The 16,291-nt window shown below is 25.7% G+C and overlaps 6 protein-coding genes across 6 annotated transcripts; 4 read left to right on the top strand and 2 right to left on the bottom strand.

The window, feature by feature from the left end:
- The first annotated feature begins 2,775 nt into the window (after nt 1-2,775).
- On the top strand, nt 2,776-3,952 carry LOC129618441 (uncharacterized). Its single transcript, XM_055533177.1, has 4 exons — nt 2,776-2,996; nt 3,093-3,256; nt 3,314-3,447; nt 3,512-3,952. The coding sequence occupies exons 1-4, from the start codon at nt 2,922-2,924 to the stop codon at nt 3,676-3,678; spliced, it is 540 nt and encodes a 179-aa protein (XP_055389152.1). The 5' UTR covers nt 2,776-2,921; the 3' UTR covers nt 3,679-3,952.
- A 285-nt stretch (nt 3,953-4,237) lies between these two features.
- On the top strand, nt 4,238-5,992 carry LOC129618435 (torsin-like protein). The gene is made up of 4 exons (XM_055533171.1): nt 4,238-4,762; nt 4,821-5,086; nt 5,170-5,615; nt 5,677-5,992. Exons 1-4 carry the CDS (start codon nt 4,558-4,560, stop codon nt 5,801-5,803), a joined length of 1,044 nt encoding a protein of 347 aa, XP_055389146.1. The 5' UTR covers nt 4,238-4,557; the 3' UTR covers nt 5,804-5,992.
- An 827-nt stretch (nt 5,993-6,819) lies between these two features.
- LOC129616924 (torsin-like protein) lies at nt 6,820-8,025 on the top strand. Its single transcript, XM_055532414.1, has 4 exons — nt 6,820-6,970; nt 7,026-7,291; nt 7,351-7,796; nt 7,863-8,025. Exons 1-4 carry the CDS (start codon nt 6,820-6,822, stop codon nt 7,987-7,989), a joined length of 990 nt encoding a protein of 329 aa, XP_055388389.1. The 3' UTR covers nt 7,990-8,025.
- Nucleotides 8,022-8,783, bottom strand: LOC129618430 (39S ribosomal protein L30, mitochondrial). Its single transcript, XM_055533164.1, has 2 exons — nt 8,575-8,783; nt 8,022-8,521 (listed from the first exon to the last, which is right to left on the bottom strand). Exons 1-2 carry the CDS (start codon nt 8,781-8,783, stop codon nt 8,107-8,109), a joined length of 624 nt encoding a protein of 207 aa, XP_055389139.1. The 3' UTR covers nt 8,022-8,106.
- A 1,057-nt stretch (nt 8,784-9,840) lies between these two features.
- On the bottom strand, nt 9,841-12,259 carry LOC129617559 (casein kinase II subunit beta). The gene is made up of 7 exons (XM_055532735.1): nt 11,974-12,259; nt 11,616-11,691; nt 11,451-11,553; nt 11,196-11,387; nt 10,942-11,131; nt 10,766-10,847; nt 9,841-10,095 (listed from the first exon to the last, which is right to left on the bottom strand). The coding sequence occupies exons 2-7, from the start codon at nt 11,685-11,687 to the stop codon at nt 10,033-10,035; spliced, it is 702 nt and encodes a 233-aa protein (XP_055388710.1). The 5' UTR covers nt 11,688-11,691; nt 11,974-12,259; the 3' UTR covers nt 9,841-10,032.
- A 1,108-nt stretch (nt 12,260-13,367) lies between these two features.
- LOC129618290 (nucleolar complex protein 4 homolog A) lies at nt 13,368-15,946 on the top strand. Its single transcript, XM_055533079.1, has 6 exons — nt 13,368-13,577; nt 13,636-13,753; nt 13,870-14,508; nt 14,577-14,912; nt 14,980-15,173; nt 15,234-15,946. The coding sequence occupies exons 1-6, from the start codon at nt 13,452-13,454 to the stop codon at nt 15,348-15,350; spliced, it is 1,530 nt and encodes a 509-aa protein (XP_055389054.1). The 5' UTR covers nt 13,368-13,451; the 3' UTR covers nt 15,351-15,946.
- The last annotated feature ends 345 nt before the right edge of the window (nt 15,947-16,291 follow it).

The following is a 16,291-nucleotide window of genomic DNA, read 5'->3' as shown; positions in this document are numbered from 1 at the left end:
TTTAATAAATAAACACTATAATATATTTTGTAATATTACCATTAATTATAATCAGACAAACTAAAAAAATTTACATAATGATTTATTATATGTTTGTATATAATAACTACATTGTGTTCTATTATATACAAAAGACAAAAAAGTTAAAGACTAATTAAATTAAATAAATTTAACAAACAAATAATAGTTATTAAAAAAGAGATTTTTTTTCTTTATTTGTCAATTACTTTTAGAAATATTTGTTTTAATACATTTCTTTTTTTTTATGTATAAATAATTTACATTTACTTAATGTAAAATAATGTGATATTTAACTTTTTTATATTAAAAAAAAATTTTTTTTTTTTAAATCATAATTTTAAAAAAATTACAAAAAGTTAATTTAGCAAAAAAAAAAAAGCAAAATTATCCTTATTAGTTTAATTTTTCAGTTATTTTTTTTTTTTATTTTATTATTTCATTTAATTAAATTTTATATGAAATTTAATATAAATTTAAAAAAATATATATATAAAAATTATTTTTCTATTTCAGAAAAACAGAGGTAAAAAAAGCGACGAAAAAAAAGTATACAGATCAATAAATAATTTTAGAAACCAAATAAAATTGTGTTTTAATTCATCAACATATTAAATTAAATATTTGATATACGTTATATATGTACATATATACACACGTTTCAGATAGTTAATTAAGGTCTAGTCTTAATCCTGTAACTAAGGTCAAAGTGTATTAAGTCAAAGTAATTAAAAATATATTAGAATAACATTTAAAATCTAATATTAAATTAAATCCTTTCTTCCGAATTCTTATGCTTTTTAAGTCAAAAATTAAAATATTGATTCAAAGATTTTTACAAATAATTAAAAAGAAAGTGAATAATTAATATAAAATACAAAGAATAATAATTAATACGAAATACGAATAAATAATTAATATAAAATAGGCTATGAACATTAAATTCAAAGTTCAATTGGGATTATTTTCCAATTTGTAAATATTGAATACGTAATTTAATTAGCAGAAATTAGAAAACTCCATTTTAACTACGTACCCACGTACTTTGATATAGTACCCATTAAGTTGGTTCAACTTTTGTTTACTATCTTAATACAACTTAAATAATACATTGGGTTTCATATTTTCTAAAACAAAAAATGCAGTGTACATTATTTTATTATAGAATATAAAATGAAAACATTAATTAAAATTTCGAAATGTTAGTTTAATTTTAATTATTAATATATATACATATAGCTTATAATCAAAAATTAATTACATTAATAATATAGTACAAATATTTTCATTATTAATATCAATTTTTTTTTTAGACATAAATTTATGTAGCAGATAACTATTCAAGTTGGATGTTCATGTACATAGGCAGGTTTATAGATTCATACACAAACATTTGTCACATTTGTATGTGTTCATCATTATTCTTCATCTAAATTTTCCATATTATTCCAATCATAAGATTTGAATTCTTCTCTCATATTTTTATTGGTATCTAAAAGAACACGTAACTTTCTTACAAGACTCATTAATTGCTCCACTTTTTTAATATTATGTTCGTAATATTTTGTAAAACTTTCTAATCCCATTTGATTTTTAGCTTGTGTTGATGATGAAATTTTATTGTATAATTCCACTGATTTAATAAGATTCTTTAATAATTCTTCATTGTATATAAATTTTGTTAGGGATTTATCTTTTGGATGACTCGAATAAAAATTATCTACTTGTAAAGATATGCTAGCAGATTTTTCCAATATTGAAGGCGTTATTTTTAGCTGATTTTCACACAATTTAAAAATTTCAGTCAAATTTTCTTCGATTGATTTTACTATTTGATTTTCCATTGTAAATTAAAAAAATTATTTGACATTAACTTCAATCCAATTTTTTAAATTTCAATCTATTTTGATTATTATGTTTATGAAAATGATTAGTGTTGAAACTTAGATATAATGCAGGATTTAACTTCTATTTTTGAAATTTCAAAATTGTTTATACATTGACAAGAAAGTATGTAAATAATAAAATAAACTATCAAATATGAATTAATGATGTGACATCTCGATATGTATTTTATATTATATATACATATTTATGTAGCATATTCTCTACAAAAACCGGTTGCTGCAACTAAGTAAAGTTGAGATTCATTGGTTCGTCGTTTTCGAGCTGAGCTATTTAAAGTCGAACTAGTTTTTCTCTTGATTAATTATTAAATTGATTGATTATTAATTAAACCGTCTGAGAAAATCCGATCTTTTTTTTTTGTTATGATGCATTTATTACTTTTTGACAAGAATTATATATAATTGTAATAGTACAGTATGTGTAAATTTGAAGTTTTAAAAAACCTTCACACTATTTACAACCTATACACTATTGAAATTTATTCAACTGTTTGAGAGAGAGAAAAAAAAATTCATTCAAAAAAAACATTCAGCAAAATAAATACATACAAAATAAAATAAATTTAAAATATCAAACTTTTCACTGCCATAAGAAAAAATAATAGAAAGTGCTGCTATCAATGTAAATTGTAAACAAATGCAAACGACTTTCGCGACAAAGTGATTTATTTTGTACTCCTGTATTTTTTGTGCAGATTTCTTCCTCTTTCTCAAAACAATTAGGTGCAGACTGTGAAGGTTTTTTTGAAACGTCAAAGCGATAAACCTTGACATAACAAAAATATCCTATCTGTCAATCGTGCGACAAACCAATGAATCCACCTTTAATTTTCATAAGTTTGACGTTTGCTTTTAACGAAAACTTTTATCAGATGTTTCGTAAAAAAAATATTCTAAAATAATAAAACATCAATCGAAAGGAAATCACAAACATAATTATATTTATTGCCCTGCAAGAGTTGCATTTTAGTTAATCTTTTAAGAAAGATACTTAAAATGGATTATATTCGACCAGTTCTTACTTGTTTAGGAACATTTTGCAGTTGTTTAAATTGCAGTGAAGAAAGTTCTGTAAGTTCATATGCATATTATACATATATGCATTCAAATTCATTCACCTTAATTTTCCTTTTAAAATTTATAAATTTTGATTTTAATATAAATCAGGGGCTGGAACCAAATGAAAGAACTCATCTTCTTATTGATCCTGTAAATAATAGCCCAGCTTTACGTAGAACAAATTCTGACAATTTTAGTAATGAATATTCACAACCACTACCAAAAAAAGATGAACAAACAGCACTTAGTAGACTTGTTCAAAATACAGAAAAGTATTCATTAAACGTATTTTTTTTTTTTGTTTTAATTAAATCATTCTATTTTTAAAGCAATATGATACATGTTTGTGCTATGGACTCACATAATCTTGAACATAAAGAATATAATGATCGCGTTAAGATATATACCCAAAGACTTCAACAACAATGGAGCAATATCCAGTATCCCACGAATGGTCCAACAGGTTTTAATTTAAAATAAAATTTGAAATTTTAAATATCCAACAATAAACCTATTTTCAATTTTAGGTTTACTTAAAGATATTCCAAATCCTGAATTTTATTTGACTGCAACCCCTATATCCGCATCAGATTTATCATTACTTAAAAGTGCTATTAGTAAAGCTCAAATTGCTGTTGAAGAAATCAAAGTAGAACACAAAGAAGATATTGTGGTGCCTTTTAGAATCCCTTAAAAATGTATAATTATGATTTTCAAAATATTAAAAATTGTTTATTGCATTCTTTTTCGTGTAAATAAAAATAATTTTATATATGTACATAAATACATTTTACCCTCATATTTTGTATTGTATAGCATATTTTAGCTTTTAACTAAATACATAATAATATGTATGTATATATACTTCATATTTACATTACAAGTATGTATGCTCATTCATTCATATTCTGTTGCCTGCATAAGTTGGCCAATGGGGTGGTAAAAAATATATGTACATACAAATGTAAGTTTGTATGAGTTTTAATTATATTTTTAATTTTCTAAAGCTACCCACCTGCTATTTACAGTATGAAATTTAAATTTTGAAAAATAGTGTATAAATATGTACATAGGTGATCAAACTTATGAAGCAGAAAATGCTGAGGTTATTCAAAAAAAAATTACCATATTACTTTAGAATTGAACTGTTACATGGAAGGTATGGAATATGAGATAGCAGAACAAACCCACGTAAGACTCGAAAAGTCTATTACTATTTTACCCAAAAATAGTTTCCAAAACATTTTCCTTTGGAAAATATACAAAATTGCAACATTTTCTATTTAACTAAAGCTCCAATAGGTGGACTGCCAAAATTTCCTTTTTTTGGCGTTGTCAAAAAAAATTTTCATATGAGTTTGGACAATAACGTCATTAATTTGTTTACATTTTATATTCGAACACTATTGAATTCAAACCACAAAATAATTCTAAAAAGATATATGTAAGTACAATAGTAGTCTCCCAATCTTAAAAGGGATTTCCCAGATATATTTAATATCATCATTTCATTGTATCAAAGCATAATTGGTGAATAGTTTAGTTTAATAGTTTAATTTGCTAAAAAGTAGAAATGTTAAAGTGGAAAGTACTACTATTATTATATTTATTCAAATTATGTTGCGGTTTCGATCCAATAACGTGGACTGTAGTAGGGGGTCTTGGGGGATTAAGTGGGTATGGTTTATACAATTTCGAAAAATTGAAAGAAGTGTCATATTGCCAACTTCCTATGGTAGAATGTTGTTCACCTAGCTCAATTCCAGTTAATTTACCACGTAAGATAAGCTTGATCTTGAAATATATGCATAAAACCAATAATTATGTTTATTTTAGAATTAGAAAAAGACTTAAGAAACAATTTATACGGTCAGCATATACTTATCGAGCATTTAATTCCAGCATTAAAAAGTCATTTTCAGGATGAGGTGAAAATAAGGAAGCCGCTCGTAATTAGCTTTCATGGTACACCTGGTACTGGAAAAAACTTTGTTTCAGATTTTATTGCAAAACATTTATATAAAAAAGGAACAAATAGCAAATTTGTGCACAAAATTGGTAAAGTAAATTTTGCTCTTGAATCGGACATCGATAAATATAAAGTTAGTAAATATGCCTATATGCACTTTATATCCAATATACTTATACAAATTTACAATTTACATTTTTACTTTTTTAATTATAGGTAGAACTTGCTGATAATATAACAAAGGCTGTTAAAGAGTGTCCACGGTCCTTGTTTATATTTGATGAAGTAGACAGACTACCTAAAGGTGCTTTTGAAACTTTGACAACATTTTTGGATTATCATGATATTATCAATGGAGTTGATTATTCTAAAGCGATGTATGTTTTTTTAACAAATACTGCCGGAAAGGAAATAGGTCATAGACTTTACGAATTGATGAAATCTGGAAAAGAAAGAAGCTCTACACGATTACATGAATTTGAAGATATTTTAGAAGCCGGGGCATATACATTAAATGGTGGTTTACAAGGTGGAGGCATATTAAAAGCACATTTAATAGATCATTTCTTACCCTTTTTGCCTTTGGAAAAACAACATGTGAAAGATTGCATAAGAGCAGAATATTTAAGATGGAATGTTAATCCTATGGAAAGTTCAATTAAGTGAGTTAATATTAAATAATAAGTTAATCATATATTAAACATATGATTTTTTTCATTTTAGTTACATCTTTGATAGTAATGTAGTTTATGATCCCGATTATAAATTATATTCCACCGCTGGATGCAAACGGCTTGACGCAAAGGTCAGATTAGATGTTAATGCAAATTATTTAGCCGAGGAAAAATAACATAACTCAATTCCTATTAGACCAGCATTTAAAAAAATTTTATATTTAAATTTTTCAAAATCATACAATTGGACAAGTCCAAATATAATCTTTAAAACTAAAAATGAGATTTTTGTAAAATTTGAGATTTTGTAAATAGTGAGAAATTTGTTTTGTAAATCAAACAGGAAAAAAGATAATATTATTCATTTTGCACAGTTTTAAGTTAATAAAAAATTTTTAAGGAAAAAAATGTGCTTACATAGCTTTTTACTTATTATTCAAACTTAAAAAAGAAAAAGTAAAATTCATAGTTAGGTACCTATTTTAAATAGAAATTTTTATACGTATTCTGTTAGGGTTGTTATATAAAAAGCTTGTAATTCTCTAAATAAAATCAATTTCGAAACTCGAAATTTTATATTGAAAAACGAAATTTTTTTAATAATATCCTATCACTCCAAGTAATGCGATTGATGACGGTTTATGCGTGGAAATGTGCGATTCACAGATTTTTAAATTCATTTTCATATTTATGGTTTCGTTCAATTTTGCAATATTTACATATTTGCATAAACTTTAGAAACTATCAGTTTCAAGAAATCACAAATACGGATATATGAAATTTGTATTTGCATATCACTTTGAATAATATACATATTTACATAAATATACATATGTACATACATAAGTGAATGCTATCATAGACTCCTATAATGTAATACATGTATATATAAAGATTTCTGTGGTGCTATACATGCGCATACATATGTTTTTCTTTTCAAATTTTTAATTAAAATTTTGAACCGTTGAGCGTTACACGAAAATTTGACTCTAAAATTACCTTTATCTCTATTATCTTTAAGCCATAATTTTTGTACTTTATAATCTATTTTTCATACTATATTACGTAAAAAGGGTATCTCCCGTTTTCTATGTACTTATAAAAATTTTGTTTATTTGTAAATTTATTGAAAGAATAAAGGTTAATATTGTATCACATGCAATTGTGAACATTGCAAAAAAATTACCGTAAAATGTTCCGCTTAACGTTATTAATTATAGTAATTTTTTTTAAATCGTGTTGTGGACTTTTTAATCCTTTTTATTTCATAGCTGAATATACTTATTGTCAATTGCCAAATGTTGAATGTTGTTCATCTAGTTCAATCTCACCAAATTTAGTTGGTAAGTTAAATTTTAAAATGAAAATTAATATGTATGATTAGCAATTTTATTGCAGCTTTAGAAGAGGACTTAAGAAAAAATTTATATGGTCAACATATAGTTATTCAGCAAATAATACCAGCTTTAAGAAGTCACTTCCATAAAAATGTAGAGTCAAGTAAACCACTTGTAATTAGTTTTCATGGTGGCTCAGGTACAGGAAAAAACTTTGTGGCAAAAATGATTGCGAAGCACATATATAGCTACGATTTGCAAAGCAAATTTGTTCACCAATTTGGTAAATCTGATTTTCCAGTTGAGGCTGATGTTAATAAATACAAAGTGAGATAAATAATACATTTAAAACTTTTAACTTTTCTATATTAAATTTAAAATTGCAGGTTTATATAAAAGATAAAGTTTTAAGTGAAGTCAGAAAGTGCCCACATTCTATGTTTATATTTGATGAAATTCATTTGTTACCTAAGGGTGTTTTTGAAGCCATATCAACTTTCTTAGATTATCACAACAACGTGAAAGATGCCGATTTTTCTAAAGCCATATTTATTTTTTTAACAAATAATGCCGGAGAAGAAATACTTGATAAACTTTACGAGCTAAGAAGTTTAGGAGTTGAACGTGATTCAACAGAACACCACCATTTTGAAGAAATATTAGAAATAGGTGCTTATGCATTAAATGGAGGTTTGCAGGGTTGTAGTTTGTTGAAAGCCAATTTAATAGATCATTTTGTACCATTTTTGCCATTAGAGAAAAAGCACGTTAGAAAATGTATAATAACCGAGTATTTCAGATGGAAAGTTAACCCAACAGAAAGGTCAATTTCGTAAGTTATGCTCTTTAAATTTCCGTGTTTCTTAAACAGATTCATTTATTTTGCCTGTTTTTTTAGTGAAATATTGAGCAATTATGTTGTTTATGACCCTCATCATCATTTATATGTAGATGGTGGATGTAAAAGAGTTGATGGAAAAGTGAGGATAGATGTTATGAATAATTATAGAGTACATAAAACGTGAAATTTCTACTTCACGACAATTAAAAAATTGAATAAGGTTTTTTACTTTGACTTATATTTTTTCTTAAATAAAAATGAAAAATTTAGCATTTTTTTATATCTGTGGATAAATAATATTTTACCATGCATTTAACCATTTTAATCGACTATCTTTTCTCAGTGTCTCACCATCTAACCGATTAGCATCTTTTTCGAATATTTCTGTAGCCTCTATTCGTTGATCTGAAATTTTTAATTCCTTTGCTACTAAGCATTCACCATTTTCTTTTAAAATTGTGTTATTTATATCATTTTCTGTTGGTTCTCCATATGGGAAAGTTATTGGTGTTATTTTCAGTAAATGCTTTATTTTCCAGAGTCTAGCATTATTTTCTGGTATATTTTTAACAACGGTAAAATCACTTTGTTTTCCATCTAGCCCCAAATCTTTAAGAATACGTTTTTCCCAATAAGGATTACCTTTAACTGGTTTTACACGTTGGACACGAAATAGTTTTGATGGGGTTATAGGAGGATCTTTGTGGTCCGGTGTCCTGAAATTAATTTTTTTCACAATAGTATAATAGAAATGCATCCATCTACATACCTTGGATAATAAATAATTTTCCCAAATTTCATTTTATCTTCGTCTCTGTATAAATATTTTTTATTATGTTTTCCATAGTTCCTAATTAATTGAGTTTGAATTTGGTGTGTTTTGAATAAACTAAGCATTTTACTACAGATAAAATATCTATAGAATAATGTATCTGAGAATTCTTTTGACGATACCAAAATTTTTGATAAGGTTAACATTAAAAAACTAAACAAATATATGAATCTGTCATAAATCATATGTAAATTGTAATGGGATTAAAAGTCAATAATGTGTATAAAAAACGTATACAATATATAAATGCCAAAATACGTTCCAATTCAGTACATACCTATTATATAAATCTAACTTTACATTCTTGTTTACCTTCATGTACGCTTCATGCTACTACATAAACGGGTTAATTGAACAAACAGGACAAAAGAACGGGGTAATTGACAAAAGAATATTAATGCGATCTGCCCAGTAAGTGTGTAAATCAACGAGCTATTACTTAGTTTACTAATTAGTTTGTCAATTAATTAAAAGTCGAAATTGTGTGAGCTGCGTTTTTTGATAAGAATTATTTTTGACTGGAAAACTTTTTGACAAAAATTATTTCATATTTTTGGAAGAGTAATAAATTTTTAATTGAATTTCAACATTCAAAAATCCGTCAAAAGCCAGATCCTCATATTAATAAATATGTTACAAGCATGTTTTCTTTCAACAAGGATTTTTACAATCTAATGCTAACCATAGATGGTTCCAATAATTGTCCAAATATTTAGCAGTTTCAACATTTTCTTTCAAAAGTTAATAAATTTTAAATTTGTCAAAGTTTTCGAAAATGACGGGAAAAATGTTTGCACTATGAAAAATGTCATATCCCTACTATTAATATCACTTGAACAAATGTTTCTATTGCAAATGATTTTATATTAAAATTGTGAATTTTCACTTCAGTAGAAATTAGCATATAATATGCACTATTGCACTATGCACTATACACTATGGACCGCAATTAAAAATTGTACAATCTTATGTTATGACATGTGATTAAATAATGATTATATCAACCCAAACCAATCCAATACAAGTATATGTATACATAAATGCATTAATAACTATATTAATCCCACCTGAAACTTCTTTGAAAATAAAAATGGTCATTTTAACATAATTATAATAAAAATATGATTTTACTGTGGTTTTTAGATTCATCAATTTCTGTTATCATTAACATCAACATATTTTGTAATTGGTATTAACTTAATTTTTCTAAATTTTGCAAAATTTTTTATTTGTGAAGCATTTTTAATTCTAATAGTGGTAAACGGAAGTTTTTTTAAGAAAATTTTTTAATTTTAGCTACAATTAACAATAATTTGCTTCATTATCATTGAGCTTGTTTATATTTTTAGCTTAAAAATTAAATATATTTGTATATAAAAAGTTTGGTAAAGAAGTCTATGTTCTTCCCTGACGTTCTTGAGGTGTTTCACCATCTTCTTCTCTATTATTGGTACGCTGCTGTAAAATTAAAATATTAACATATTTTAATTTTGAATAAAATTTCTGCTTTATGAAGTAGGTATGCAAATTGTGAACTGACCACTTATTATATTGGGTTTTAAAACAAAAATTGTGAGGGAAATGTGCAGATAATCCAATTATCACAAAAAAACGAATCATTGATTTCAAAATATTTTTGCTAATGAGATATAATTTTTGCTATCGTGATTAATGAAATAATGTGGTTAAATTATGAGGAAACTTAAGATAATTTTATTGATATGTGAAGAAAAAAAAATATTTTTAATAAAACAAAAGATCATTTTACTTTCTTGGTACTTATTTTTTCATTGTTTTTTTTTTTTTTTTAGATAAAATGGTAATTTTGTAATAAATTTCTTAATTTTTGTTAATATATATATATTTTTTTTTGAACAAAAATTTTAGTCTAATCCATTTTCCTATTTTAAATTAATATTATCATTGTTATTATACTAGTTATTTCGCCACAATAGTATTCATATTATTTATTGTAATTTACGATTTGCTGGTTTTTAGGTTTTCAATGCGAAATTTTTGAAAATATTAAATATTTTTTTTTTTTAATTTAAATGAATTTTTGTTTTTCTTTTGTTTCATTTTTTGTTTTTATATTTTTATTTTTATAATAATTTCACTTCAAATTTACCGCTCTTAATGGCATTTTGAAGTTGGCCGCTGCTTGCAATTGAATTTGATAAGCTAAGCTATGAATTTTGAAGCCGTATAGTCTGAAACCAAGAAATAATAATTGATAAATTTCAAGAACATTTTTAATACAATAAATTTAGGTACATAAATTAAATACACAAAATTCGTACAAACCTTGGAACAAATTGGTTTGTTGGTCTTTTAGGACGATATTCCGGATGAACCATAAAAAGCATATGAGGAAAACCAGTACCAAAATAAGCCCCGTCAGTATGATGATGTCGCGAAGATTTCGGAGTATAAACATCAATACACTTTGGACAATATGTTTTTACCATTGCCTCACCAGGTATATCTGACAAGCCTTAAATAAAAAAAAAAATCGCATCAAAAAATACGTGCTAAATTTGAAATATATATGTACGTACCTAAAGGGAGCATAGGTTGACTTTCACAATAAACTCGAGGACAATGACCAAAATCTCCTGTTTGGTATTTTTCTATCATTTGGGCAATACCACGATTAGTTAATATATATCTAGCATGTATTAATCCATAAAGCATTTCAGCAGCTTGTTCTGTCATATCAGATTGATGCGGATTGTCTTCCAATTCGTCCTCTAAATATAAATACAAATATTAACAATATAAAATATATTAAATATTTTTTTGAATGATGTTACCAGGTTCTAAATCTAAAATCATATCGAGAGCTGGTCTGTAATTAGGAACCTGCTCATTTAGCCCAGTTAAATTAAATTTATCTTGTATATAATCCTCATCAACCTGTAAAAGTTGTTTTTTATTACTTGGCAAATGCTTATATTAAATTATTGGGAAAACCTTACCTCGCAAAAGAATTCATTTCCTCTCAAACCACAAAACCATGTAACCCAGGACACTTCCTCAGAGCTACTCATTTTCCTATGAAAAAAAATTAAAATTATTTTTTGAAAATATAGGTTATACTAAGTTAATATAATAAAGGCTTTCTCTATTATGAATTTTATCAATTAAAAAGGTTACATCAAGTGTCACCGCACCCGTAAAAATTTTGTAAAAGCACTCAATAACGCAAACAAAATGTTAATTTTTTAAAAATAGAATTTATACTTTTTACATTAACAATTACATTAAAAACATATATTAACTAATTAAACATGCTTAATAAACAATAATTAAATCCATTTGCAAAATTTTACGTACGAAATTCCGGAATAAGGATTAAAAAAATTGACTTCAGTGAATAGAAATTATGATTGTAGTAGTATGTGGTGGCCAATGAAAGTTTCCGTGTTGTCTTTCTTTCCTAATAAATCTTTTCTAGAATCAAATTTAGGTGGTATTCTTTTTTACATTAATTTAGGAAAGTTTACTTAAACTTTTTTAAATTATGAAAACTATTTTTTTTTTTTATATTTATGTACAAAAACGACTTATTTTTACCTTTTAACTTTCTGGCCAGCCACGCTTTGAAATTTACTTAGTCCAAAATTACACTACACTGCAATGTAGTTCAATATTGATGTAGCTTTTGCGAAATAAAGTATCTAAATATGGAATTGCCATACGTATACAATTGTATACCAAAGTTTGGTAACAGAATTGTTCGTTGTAGATACTGTTTACATTATGAAATTCTTATTTGATTTTGTCTGATGATAAATAATAAAAATCACTCTATTCTTATCAGGTTTTTTAAAAGCAAAAGCGCAAAAAATATTTTTTGGGACTGTTTGGAACAGCCACCAGCTGATTCTTATTTTGAATATAATTTTTTTATAAAAATTCAAAAAATTATTAACTTTGACGAAAAGTCAAACTTAATAATAATTTTTTGAAGTCTGATATGTAAACAGTCATAAGATTATGTTGTAGTTTTAATATTATACATGTGTTTGAGTGCGGTAACGACACCACCCCAAATATTAGTGCATATATTATAGTAAATTATTAGCCTAATAGCTTGTTTTGCTCACTTTTTATTCACTTTCAAATCAGAATTATCAGTTTTTCTAAAGGATATTTTATTTTTCCGGTGTGATTACTCATTTGTTCAATTGGATTCACTTTCAGAAACAAATTGAATAAATTTTGTATATATTTTAGAAAAAAAAACAAGATACGAAATACCGAATAATTCTTCTGACTAGAAAATTGCATTATACAAATATATAATAGTTACTCATTTTCTTCTTACTTGCTGAGTAAAATAGCGAGATAGATGATCAGACCCTATATAAAGTTTAATAATAAAATAAAAAATAAAATTAAATTAATGTGATCAAAAAAAATTAGCTAACGAAATTATTTTTTTAAATTTTCCTTCTTTTCAGAAAATGGATAATTTCTGCTGCAAAATTCACGAAATTTCAGAAATTTGTTTATGTTTTCATTTTTATATGTAAACAGTAGCAGAACCTTAGCGCAGAACAAATTTTAATTTGCACAATACTTATGTTATGTTCAACCCTGTATCAAATCTTTATCTTCCGCTCAATTATGTAGAATTCAAAAAGTTACTTATAAATGTCTTCTGTAATGTCAAAAAGTCTAAATAGATATTTTGACATTTGAATGAAATGTCAAAACATCTGTCATGTGTGGAGATTTTGGGAATGTAAAAACTCCAACATTTTAAAAAGTTTCACGGAATTTTGCAATTTCGCACTATTATTTATAAGATGTCAGATCCAAATATAAGTAATAGTTATCGAGGAATTTCTAAACAGTTAAAACTAAAGGCAAATGATTTTTTAAATTCAAGAAAACATGCCAATAATCTAGTAGATCTAATACAATTTTTCGAAGTAAGATTTTTAATTTGAAAAAAATTTTGTGGTTAGGTTATTGAAAATTTTTTTTTAGGAAAGTTTAAGAAAAGAGCAAAATGTATCATCCTGTGTTCTTACTTTAGAAGTAGTTTTTACAGAATTAATTAAAAGACGTGAATGCTATATTGAAATTAAACCCCTAAAGCCTAAAGGTAAGAAATGAAGCTGACAACAAATCAATACTATGTAACTCCTTAATATTCAGCATCCACAAGTTAACAAAAGTATGTAATTTTCAATATACAAGGTTACATTTCAATATTTTCAGATACAAGTGCGGAAACGAAGTATAAAGAATGGCTCCTAGAACGTTATGAAGATTTTTTCCGATTGCTTCTTTTAGCTTTTAAATGTGAAAAATCGGCAGATAGTACTCAGGCTTTGACTACAAGTATGAAACTTCTTTCGTGGGAAGGGAAATATCCCATAGAACATAATACCCCAGACAATTATTATTTCCCAGTAAATCGATTTCGAACTATTTTAATACAATTGTTATCTACGGAAGCATCTTCATATCATTTAATTGCACGTTTTAAAGAATATTCCGAATATTTAGATGTCGTTTTTTATGCATGGAAAGTATTACCAAGCTTGACTCCTAAAGGAAATGCACCAAGCGAAGCTTTTGTGAACAATTATCTAGAATTAATAAATGCTTTACCAGTAACAAAAGAATTGCAAGAATCATTTAAACTACTATGCCCATCTAACGAAGCAAGACCAGAAATTTTTGATTACGTTATATCACGGAAATGCATTAACAAAGCTTGGCAATGCGTAATGCAGTGGGAAATCAAACCAGCTACACATAAACAAATATTAATAGTGTTATTAGAGAGAGTGCTACCTCACCTTGACAAGCCAGTATTATTAACAGATTTTTTAATGGATTCTTTAGATTTAGGTAAAACTTATTTTGCAAAAAATTAAATTTTTCGCTTTTAGCAACAAACTAATATTTGTAATTTATAGGAGGAGCTATTGGTTTATTAGCATTGCAAGGCATTTTTACATTGATTCAAAAACACAATATCACCTATCCAAATATTTATGAAAAATTATATTCAATGTTTGAACCAGAAATATTCCACACTAAATATAAAGCAAGATTATTTTACTTGGCTGATATATTTCTTAGTTCCACACATTTGCCAGAAAATTTAGTTGCAGCTTTTGTAAAGCGCTTAGCTCGATTGAGTTTGCTAGCGCCACCACAAGATGTTGAAATAATATTATATTTTATTGGAAACTTAATATTACGTCATCCGGGCTTAAAAAGATTAATATGTCACCCAGTTGGTGGAGAAGGTTTAAATATTATAACATTTAAAAATTTTTTATTAAAAATTTTTCATATTTGTTAATTTATTTTCAGTATCTCAGGACCCATATATTATGGATGAAAGAGATCCGACAAAATCAAATGCTTTAGAAAGCTCGCTATGGGAAATTGTTGCACTCCAAAGTCATATAATGCCTTCTATATCTACTGCAGCAAAATTTATATCTCAACCATTGCCATCTCAAGAGTGGGACTTATCCAACGTTCTAGATTTGAAAGAAGATGATGTCAGTTATATTTTTTTTTTCTTGTATTATTTTTCAACTTATTAGTTAATTGTTTTTTAGGTGTTTGATCAAGAAATATCCAGAAAGTGGAAACAATGTGCGCTATCATTTGAGAGACCTCAATCAATTTCTTTACCAAGAAACGATAAGGTTTCACATTATTGGAAATTATTTTAAATAATTTTAAACAAATTTTATGGAAAGTATACTAAATAAATTTGATATGAAAATGGAATGAATTTAACAAATACAATGAGCTTTTTCTCGAAATTTAGATATAAAAACTAATTAAATAAATGTAAAATATTAAAACAATTAAATTTTCCCTTAGTTAAGCAAAAGAAAATTTTGTTCTAATAAGTTCGCGACATAAATATTTATGTATTTAAATTAATTTTGTAGGATATATAATTAAATAAAATGCAAAAGATACACGTTTTAGTAATTCTTAACACCAACATCCAAGCCAAGTTTTGGGAAAATTTAACATTACAATATTTTCCTATGTAAACTATGTTGCTGTATTGTAGATTATATATGGAAATAATTTTAAAAAATTGTTGTTTTTTTTAAGTAGGGATTGATTATTATTTTCGTTTGTCCCAATTGTTAGGTATGTATATGAGTTAACAAGCTAGAATTTAAAAATTAGGAAACAATTTTAATGCTCTGATAAGATTTTTAAAGTAATTCTTACTCAACCTGGATATAAAAATGTCGCATTTCTCAATTTGTTTCATTTCTATAAAGAATCAGATAAGAACTATTAAGTTCAATTACATATTTATGTACATAATTCATAATTCTATTTCGAATAGGAAAATAAAGTGCTTCACGCTTGATTTTTAAGAATATAATATGAAATAAAATTAAAAAATAATAGCTTGTTTCCAAATTGATTTATAACTTATAAGAATAAAAAAGTTTCAAATTATTTTATGTTTTTTATGTTTATTTAAAAAATTATTGCTATAAGTCTTAAAACAACATTCGATCTATTTACATGAAACAAACAAGCAAATCCTTATAAACAACCTTAAGCTTTCAATGTTTATAATAATTTTATTTTTTAATATTCGTACAAAGTCTTTTCCGATCCGGTCATAGGTTCATGTAAG

Source organism: Condylostylus longicornis, unplaced genomic scaffold (genome assembly GCF_029603195.1).
Source record: "Condylostylus longicornis isolate FDR11 unplaced genomic scaffold, ASM2960319v2 ptg000006l, whole genome shotgun sequence".
In the NCBI taxonomy this organism is placed as follows: domain Eukaryota; kingdom Metazoa; phylum Arthropoda; class Insecta; order Diptera; family Dolichopodidae; genus Condylostylus; species Condylostylus longicornis.
The sequence above is the reverse complement of the archived record's forward strand: the minus strand, read 5'-3'. Positions and strand labels throughout refer to the sequence as shown.